The sequence below is a fragment of the Ceratosolen solmsi genome, unplaced genomic scaffold, assembly GCF_000503995.2.
Source record: "Ceratosolen solmsi marchali unplaced genomic scaffold, CerSol_1.0 scaffold6, whole genome shotgun sequence".
NCBI lineage: Eukaryota > Metazoa > Arthropoda > Insecta > Hymenoptera > Agaonidae > Ceratosolen > Ceratosolen solmsi.
In genome coordinates, this window is record NW_011948414.1 from 622,335 (window position 1) to 632,620 (window position 10,286).

A 10,286-nucleotide genomic window follows, 5' to 3' on the forward strand; every position below is an offset into this window, starting at 1 on the left:
CTGCTGAAATGTAGAGAAATTTTATTGGTCGTACCATTTATTTTTTTGTTTTTTTGTTTTTTTTCGAGGATCTGCATTGACATTCAATGGGGAGAAGCTGTGCCGGACTCTTATATAAATGTAAAATGTTTATTTGTTAATTTTTTTTTTCTTCTTATTTGTAAGAAATTAGTAACCCTATTTATAAGAATGTCTGCTCAATAAGATAAGAATAATAAAAATAAAATAGTATCGCTTTTTTTCGTGAATTACAACTGTCAAGGTTTTTATAAACAAAGTATTATTTACACTGATGCACGGATGTTAAGATGCATACATGTGGCTAAGAAACATCAACAAACGATAAAATCACTTAGTATTAAAAATTTTTTTTTATATCTAAGGGAATTTGTATTTTGATTAATGATTTATTTAATATACGGCTATAGTTAAATGAATATTCTTAATTTAAAATAATTCTTAATCCACACTGGCCTTTGCTGTAATTTAATGAAGCTATATGGATTTAATATATATTTAACAATTAATTAATAATTAAGAGGCTATAGTTTATATAGATAAGCTTACTGTTTTGATTGTATTTTGTAAAATTTTTTTATAAACTGATGAATCAAGATATCCACAAACATTGCTATTTTACTTAATAATAAATACATAACCAGATGCTTTTTTATTTCCGCACAATCATTTTCTTTTCAATCATTTAAAATTACTAATAATTTTCTTCGTTAAAGCAAATCATTTTAATTTCTTGATAATTTGATATATCCTTACTGTTCAATTTACTTTATTATCAGAAATAATTTTCTTCGCTTATACCTTGCGATAAAATTTTTAATTTCAAATATAACGCAATATTTTTTATTAATTATTGTATAATTGTAAGATATAATGTGTTAAAGATTTTTATGACAGCAATTATTGTATTTGGCATTTCGTCACTAAAGAAAGTTAATAATGGAAGATTCTAATAATTTCTGTTATAAGTATGTAAAAGTTAATTAGATTTTTATAATTAAATTTACCGAATATGGTTGTTAATGGGAAGATAAAAATTATGGTGGATTTTATAATTTTTCTCATATATAATTAGAGCAATGGCATAGAGTTAATGGCATTGTTAAAACAATGTTCACCTGGGGATTAAATACAATTAGATTTATTATAATTGTTTGATATTTTTATCGAGCAAAATTATAGAAATTATTGATTTAATTTTTATCTAATTAATATTTAACTCAATTACTCTTCGATATGTTATATAAAAAGCAAATATTAATCCTTCTATTATTCCCTAATTTAAATTTTAAACGCCGATGCAATATATTTTCAGATACTCACGTTATTTATTTTTTGTTTTACTTAACAATTTGGAAATGTTCAAGGAAAAGCATCGATATACCGCAACAAACTAAAAATTTTGAAGCCCGTGAAATGAAATATTTTATATATTTATGGAACGCGTATGACGTAAAACATGTCTTGTTGCCGCGATTTATATTCTTGTTATTGCAGTTTTAAAATTTAATCGACACGCATCGGCTTAGACTAGAACACAAATAATTCACTTTAGAAATGAATATCATAAGAATTTATCATTTGTTAATTAACTCTTGAGCTAATTATCATATCGAGGATAGTACGACTTAACTTAAACGTAAACTGACAATCATCACTCGAATGCTCTCGGAAAGGGCATCGACACTCTATCCTCTCATAAACCTCCCAATATCCGCAAATACAACTGCTCGGCTTTGGCATTAGATAATTAGAAATGAACTCACGGCGTGTGGCGATTGCTTTAGACAGGTCGGTCCGTGAAGGTTGAGCATGTCGACGAGCCTACGCCGTTGCGTCTCCAGCTCCTGGATCTGCGACTTGAGCTCGTGGTTCTGGGTCTCGAGGGTCTCGGACTCCTGTACCAGGATCACCGTTTTCTCGCGCTTCTTCAGCCGGCACTTAGTAGCCGCGATCTTGTTGCGTTCTCGTCGACGTCGCCTCCGCTCCTCGTCCTCCGGGGTCAGCTGCCAAATCATCATCGTTTTCGTCTTTTAGTTATCGCAATCTCACATCAGCCGAATGTTGGACTGGGCGCGCTTGTGCTGGGCTGTTCATGCAATGGGACTTTTAATGTAGAGTCCCGTTTACCCACTAGAGTCTGATTAAATATCGGTGTGCTTGGCAATGTTCTATGATTAAACTTATGTCTCCGGATTGCCACAAAGGGGCCATAGTCGTCGATCTCTACCTGACGTATTCGACAAGACTACTAGTTATCACAAGGGCGACTAGGGGACGAATGATTTCAAGAAACTAATTCGAATTGAGGGTTAACTGACATCCCGAGGCTAATACAATCACGTGTGATTTGCAATGTAACGCAAGGACTTAATAATGAACTTTGATTATTTATAGACATCGTAACATACCAATGATAATCGCAATTTATTTGCCTTCTATAGATAACAATTCAATTATTATGCACTGCTTTGAATAAATAAAAAGCATTAATGGAAAAATTCATCTCGTGAATTGATAATGATGATTGTAATATAATATGGTCGCGTTACTTGCAATACCGATACGCACAAGTAAGGTTTTGAAAAAATTTAAATATTTTTAAAATATTACAATATTCCCATTACGAAGTCCAGTAATATATAAATCGTCAATACATTGCCTACATCCCGAAATCAAACGAATATCCCTGTCAATTAAAAAAAAAATCTTCGTTTCAATACTTTATAACAATTCGATAAAAAGTCGTTTTATAAAGATTTAAATCATATTTCGATAATTCACATATCCAATAATTATAAGATAAGAATTACATAAAAATTTGATCATTAAAATAAGGAGTAATTAAAACGATAAGTTATTATGTGAAACAATAAATTGTATTTTATTTTGAAATACAAACGGGATAACGTATTGATTGACGTATATTAAGATTAAAAATTTCAATTAAATTAACGATCGCACATCGTTAATTATGATTATATGGAACAATTATTTGACGTAAAAGTGCATATTTATTTATTGATATTTTTCCTTTTTACATTTAATGTAAGCGTACATTACGATTGACTGTAAAGTATTCTTCATCTATTATTATCCCCAAATAATATATCGATAGATGATAAATAATCATTTATTTAATGAATTTTATATAGCTCGTAGTATTAATTATATTTCATAACCATTATTAATTTTTTTTTTTTTACGTTTAAGTCAAATTTATTCTAAAGAGTCGCCATGATCTCCGACGCTTGGCGGCATTAATCTGCCAAAAGCGCTTTTCTACTTAACGACATTCGCGCTAATAAATTTATTATATAATAATATAAATTTGCTTTAAAAAAAAAAAAAAAAAAATAGTAAAAATAATAATTTACGAATAGTCGAATAAAACAATAGAATCTTGGCTCTTGCAATATACTTTGCAAACATCCGAGAAGAAACGACTTATAGAGTTGGAAAACAATTTGCAACTTCATATCAAAATTCCTTTGCTTTGTTATTCAGTTTAGAAAGTTAGTGCAATTTTTTTTTTTATTTTATAAAACGATTATTATGTTATTAATTTTTTATAATCCGCAACTTGAGCAAGGTAATGTTATTTTACATATTTGTATTAATTAGTAATCGTTTTTGTTCTTTCGTAATTTTTCTGTTACGACTCTACGATATTTTCGTCTTTATCACATTTCAATAACTACAAGACAATTACTATTAGGAAGATATATAGTTAAAGAAAAAAAAGAAAAAAAAAAGATAGAATATTCAATATTTTTAGAAACTTCGTATTATATAAAAAGTTTATTTATTTTATTAAAAACATTGTCTAATTTAAAATTTTTAATGAATTTACATTTAGTAATTGAATTCTATTATAATTCAAGTCTATAATAATAAAATTATTTATCAAAATCGCACAAAATAGCAACATAAAATAAAATAAAATAACACAAAACAACATAAAATAAACATAATACATATCAATGTAAGTATCTTTGGATATTATCATAATGTAAGAAGTACCGATAAATTGAAAAAAATGAGCTATTAAGTTCCATAATTTATTCTGTTTCGATAAAAGTTAAATTAATGAATAAAGGGAACAGACAAATTTTTTTTCTCAATATAAATAAATAAACACACAGAATCACAAGCATACAAAATAATATAAAAAATCGTACCTTCTTAAAAGATTTCAACGAATTTGGTGTCATCTAACAGCCAAGATGGGTGACTAAAATCTCGTAAATAATAATACATAATATTTGGCCATCATAATTGCATGAATAACAGTCGACTAATCACAAAAAAGATTTTGTTGCAAATTATTTAAATAAGGATATAAAGTGTTTTTTTTTTTTTTTTTTTTTTTTTTTTAAAAAAAAAATTATACAAATAATACTAATAATTAACGGATACATTGTGTCAAATTCTGAAACATGTCTGATCCCTAATTTTACTTTAGCACGTGGCACATATTTGTAATGACATTAATGAACTGACTATGTAATTAATCAAGTGTCAATCAATCAATCAAGTAAAAATTATAGTATAAAATAGACCAGGCAATACATATTTATATATATATATATATATATATATATATATATATATATATATATATATATATATATATATATATATATATATATATATATAATGATATTTGCAATACTCTTGTAAAATGCTTAAATTTTGTTAATCACTACTGTAAATAATACTTTTACTAATATATTAATTATTAGATTAATCGTTTATGAAAATAGGATTATAAAAGTTTTATTTTTTTTCCATATAACAATTGAAGTCATATATTTTATCTGTATTCGATATCTTAAAACTATAAGCTCGATTAAACAAACTAATTAAAATTTAGTTTTTTCAAACACAATACATTTTTCATTCAAAGAATAATTGGAAAATATTTACCCAGCATTTCATAAAATCTTTACCCAACAAGCAAACAATTGAGATTCAGTCATACAAACAATCACCTTAAATTAAAAATATAAATTGAAGATAACTTTTGTTAAATTAAAAGACATTCTTTAATATGATACATAATAGTTGTTTGGTCAACTTAGAAAGAAGATCATCATATATAATGTATTGATGCTGGATTTAATAATAACTACACAAGTGTACCGATCACTATTATAGAGCAGTATTAAGCTCAATTATATATATTTTTAAGCAGCATTACATGATATGTCAAAGGTTAGTCGACATTTGTATGCGACATTTGTGGCGTCCTTTTTTAATATTACGTTACGTTTCACAAATTTCACACATTTCACACATTTCACACATTTCACACATTTCACACATTTGACACATTTGACACATTTGACACATTTGACACATTCGACATAATAATTTTATGTTGGAAAAATTTGAGTAAAAAAATGTATTATTTGCATGCATTATAGTGCATCTTTCATTCATAAATCACAAATTAGTACGAATAAATTGAAGTATAATATGTAATAGATGAAAAATGAGTTTGTATTCGATATTATTATATATGAAACATGATTTGAGCGAGTAAACGATTTTTAAAGTCACTCTTGAGTAGTTAAGCCATTGAATTATCAAATAAACATTTATTTGTTATATGATGAAATGTAATGAATGCCATTACTATTTCCTTAATTTTTTTTTTCTGACTTCTCGCAAATTGCAAGAGACTAGAAATTTTATTCGCTCGAAATATGCAAATAGCATAATTACAATTACACTTAACTCCTCGAGACTTTTTCCGCTTTGTATTACATTATCGAACGTCAAAATCATGAAACGTACAAAGTGTCTATAACTATATTATATATATATATATATATATATATATATATGTGTGTGTGTGTGTGTGTGTATGTATGTGTATCGAGAAATGTAAATTCTATATATTCCCGATGATAATTCTAGTTATTAAGGAATGAATGATAAAAGCATAAGAAAAAAAAAAGAAAGTTAGCGTGGTCAGAGTGAATTAGACGTGGTACAGCGACAATGCCAGAAGCTGCGATAAATTTGGAAAATCTTAATCAGCCATAGAGGAAAAGACAAAGAGGTGCCGAGTATTAAAAAACAATCGCTTGCAGAGTGTGTACGGAGTGTTAAACTTCAACGGCGCATTTCGCGTTTAATAATAAATCACCGGTGGCAGGCGCTTACCCCGTTGCTAGTTTTGCTGTTGCTGGACTCGTCGTCCTCCTCGTCGTCGGCACTCCCATCCTCCTTCCTCGTCCTCTTCTTACACTCGTCGACGCTGCCGTTCGCTCGCCTCTTAGTCTGCAGCGTAAGCTTGAGCCCTGAAAGCAGGACGCGCCGATCATTTTCCCGGATGATTTTCATCGGGAAGCGAAAATTCGGGGAAAAATTGTTGGCTCGCGCGAGCACGTCCCCCGACTAATCTCCTTTCTTTGAATATTCATGCGCTTAATGTAACAAATGTCGCACTGTCGACAATGCTGCATTAGCATGAAAATGAATAAACCGGAGATTAAGCGAGCGACGTAAAAAAGACGTTTTCTTTATTTCTTTTTTTATCCTTGTTTTTATTTTTTATATTACACTGGTGCTCGTGTGTAAGTGCGCGCGTGCAAGCTATGAATAGAAATAAAATAACACGGGCTAGTTTCTACGCCTCCTTCATTTCTTCTTCGCCACTCTTGTTTAGTAATTAGCATTTTATCTTTTGTTTCACAATAATTCTCTATTCGCACGATAGTGCGTGTGATGAATTCGAAGTCTTTTCTTTTTTCACGCGATAGTGCCTCCGTTGTCGCTATTCAAATGAAATAACAATACCGGTATACTGGCTAAATCTTTTTGCCGTTCATTTGGATATTATTACTCCATTGTTAATCTAATTACATATACATAATTTTACGAAATAGACTGCATCGTAAAGCTTTGAGCGCCTTACTGAATTTATGTTTATTTTTTGCTCGATCTTTTTCATCGATATCAAGTTCATTTTCTCATATTCTCATCGGCTTCTAGCTCTAGCGACAATTATTCGTATTAACATTCTGAATATTGACGATTAAATTATTTAAATGCGTTTGAGAAATTACGGTTAAATTTTATGCATTCGAGTGTAATTTAAAAAGCGTGTGTGGCGAAGGAGCAGCAATTTGGTTTAAAAAAAAAAAAAAAAAAAAAAAAAAAAAAAAAAAAATCAACTTGCTGTGTTAATTCTTCAGCCAGGAGAGGAGTAACGGGCTGTCCTTTCGCGCAGAAATATATTTAATGCCGGAGGCATCGATTAATGCATTGGAATAAAAATATTTATTTTTGGAAATTGTAATGTCTTGAACGGAAACCCCTTTGGCCATTAATTAACGGTTTGGATGTTTTGACGGTACCACGCCAATTATCGATTACGCGTTAGTAATATTCACGAATAATTTTTATTAGTAATTTTTAACAATACGAACAATGACTTTTATTTTAATCGAGTAGATTGAGAATGTTGTCGTTGAAGCGCTATGTAATGCTATTCTTTCCCTCTCAGATGCTAAAAGAAAAAGTCACCTATACACGCACGGAAATTGAAGAAAAAAAACGCAAACATATTTAAAGTTATTTGAAAATGAATTCGCACGTGATCGATCTAAATAGATTGTTTTTATATTTTAATTATTTTGAATCGAGCCAAGCCGTCGAATTTTAATGCTAAATACTAATTTCACTGACATAATTAGTTGTGCGTTGATATTCGTAAAAATGTATATTAAAACGAATTAATCGTCTCGCGATTAAAGCTGGCCTTTCATTGATTTCCTCATAACACAAAAGAAAAACCAACAAGAAAACGAAAAAAAAAAAAAAAAAAAAAAAATTAAAAGTCAAAAAGGAATCTCGTCAGCAGTGCGTCATATATTGTCGTCGATGATAATTCAATGAGATGTTTGCACATTCGATCCGGAAACTCGATATTCTCTTCCCACAATGCTCCAAGTGTATTTTTATTTCGGCTCCCGATCTTCGGCGCACTAAATGCTCTCCGCTGCCGTTAATCGGGAAGAACGATAGGGTTTCGCGCAGGCACACTTTCAAACTCCTATCACCACTTATCACCACGAGCGCGAGTGGTTACGGTGAGTAGCCATCAACGAAGCTTTGAACGTATGCTTAAAACTGCACGTCAATGTCATTGGCTTCGTTCGCGCGTAATTAAAAGCCATCATCCATCTATTTTTATTCACCCGCATACGATCTCTTCCAAACATTCGTCGGCCTGCCGTGGAAACGTCCACCTACCAAGTCAAGCGTCGATATACTCAAAAGCAAAAGTCAGTTGCGTAAAACTTTTACTAATAATTGTTCTACTAACAATCGAGTCTCCGGAAGATACTCACCCTCCTTGATGAGCTGGCTGCAGGTGTGCTGGATGCTGGGCGGACTGGGCTCGCCGCTGCTCGTCGAGTCCGTTCTGTCGCGGCTCCGCTCCCCAGCGGAGAAGCCATCGAAGGGATTCGTCATGGCGATAAGGCTGTTTACGATCTCGGGCGTCCTGGGCGTGGCCTCGGCCGCCGCGACGCTTAGCAGACCAGCGGCGGCCCCCGGGTTCGGGTTCACGTTCATGTTAAGGTTGTACATCGTCAGCGGGGCTTATCCTCGCATCTTACGCCACGGTGCCAGTGCACAATCGCGTCTCTTATTCCGAATCTGAAAATACGAAAGATTACGTGTTTAACGGTGGGCTTTTGGCTCGCTTAATAGCTTAAGCCTATTGTTGCGAGTCGGTGCAGTTCGCGTGATTATCGTTCATTCGATTCAAGCAGGGATCTCGTGGAGAGAAAGCGAGAGAGAAAGCGAGAGAGAAAGAGAGAGAGAGAGAGAGAGAGAGAGAGAGAGAGAGAATAAAGGATCGTGCAGGGCAACATAACACTAATGCGTATGTTATCTCAAAGGGAGGTGACACTCTGTCCTGTAAGATAATACACGATCGCTCATTTGTCTCAGAGAGATAAGAGAGAAAGAGAGAGAGAGAGAGAGAGAGAGAGAGAAATTATGGACGCGGACGTTGAAAGGGCCTAATATCATGGCTTTTTACGTGTTTGCGTGCATTAGGGTCTAGGCGACTTTTATCAAGCCATGAGATTACATAGAACTATTATGCGGAAGCCGGGGAATTCGCTAAATACACGAAAGCTAGAATTATGCGGCCTAAAAATTTCACTCCTCGTGCACGAAATGCCCTATACACTCTACTCCTGTGCGAGATGGATTCTAATGATTCGTGGCATACTTCGCAAATGTAAAAGAGCATCAGTTGCCGAAGTCCGAGGGAAGTCCCGGCAAAGTGGCAGATTTAAAACGCGAAGCGTATAAGGTGTGCGTGTGTGTGCGTGTGTGTGAGCGCGCGGGTGACTGTTTTCTTTTTTTTTAAGGTTGATTTCGAGCGCCGTATGGAGCGTGGTAGAGGAGTTCAATAAAATTTGAGTGTCACTCGAGTGAATTCACGTTAAAGCGATGGACTCGGCGCATCCCACGCTTCATTTCAGCTTATTAAACCAATAAACACACTGAAATGCGAGACTGGAAGGGAGGCCGAGTGCCGCCGTGACTCGAGCGAGCCATCTTTCATACACTAGGACCCCTCGACTTTCCAATTTCCCATTAGGATCGTCCGATGAGCGAGCGATTATTATTCATCCTCGCATGGAATGATTAAATAATAGGGAACGCGCGCCGACGTCGGAATTAAACAAAGGACTCGCGCGACTGACCCAATTCGCCGTTGACGAGTCCCGCTAGGCATGTTTTTTTGTCCCCTCCTCGCGGCCGACGTTTCTTTATATCGATCGCTTTATAAATAAATACGCGGGAGAGGATCCCGTGGGAGTACTTCCCTACTCGATGCTGAATGCTGGCCGCGAGATGCATTCGTTCGCGCCTCGTTGCTTTTTCGAAAGTTCCGAGTCGTACGCGCTGCTCGGACGTTAGAATGCCAAAACGTCGGCAAGATTTTAGGTAATAAAGGAGCAACGCCTTAGGATATTCCCGGGTTAGTCTTTGTGTTTTACTGGACTTTCAGCTGCTCGTACGTACGAGTAGTCGTTGGTTATTATAATGTGACACGCTTTGTTGGCTTTATTACAAAGACACGGAATTCCTCGACACTAGGACGAGTGATAATAAGAGTGCATAGCTACTACTGACACGACAATTAAAATGCCAATTGAGCGATAATTTATCCTCGTTCGAGCCTTAGCAGAATCGTTAATGCGTTTGTATCTTGTTACCGACTTACTTTT

General features: G+C 33.5%; 1 protein-coding gene across 1 annotated transcript in view; it reads right to left on the bottom strand.

Annotated features, from left to right (window-relative positions):
* Atf3 (Activating transcription factor 3) overlaps positions 1–8,688 on the bottom strand; it is a 9,300-nt gene extending 612 nt beyond the window's left edge. The window contains exons 1-5 of the mRNA XM_011506556.1: positions 8,385–8,688; positions 6,193–6,329; positions 4,200–4,202; positions 1,781–2,024; positions 1–3 (exon numbers count right to left, since the gene is read on the bottom strand). The exon at positions 1–3 is cut by the window's left edge and continues 612 nt beyond it. Of these exons, the coding sequence (XP_011504858.1) occupies positions 1–3; positions 1,781–2,024; positions 4,200–4,202; positions 6,193–6,329; positions 8,385–8,625 (628 nt within the window). The 5' untranslated portion in view covers positions 8,626–8,688. The remainder of the gene's footprint in view (positions 4–1,780; positions 2,025–4,199; positions 4,203–6,192; positions 6,330–8,384) is intronic.
* Positions 8,689–10,286: the final 1,598 nt, after the last annotated feature.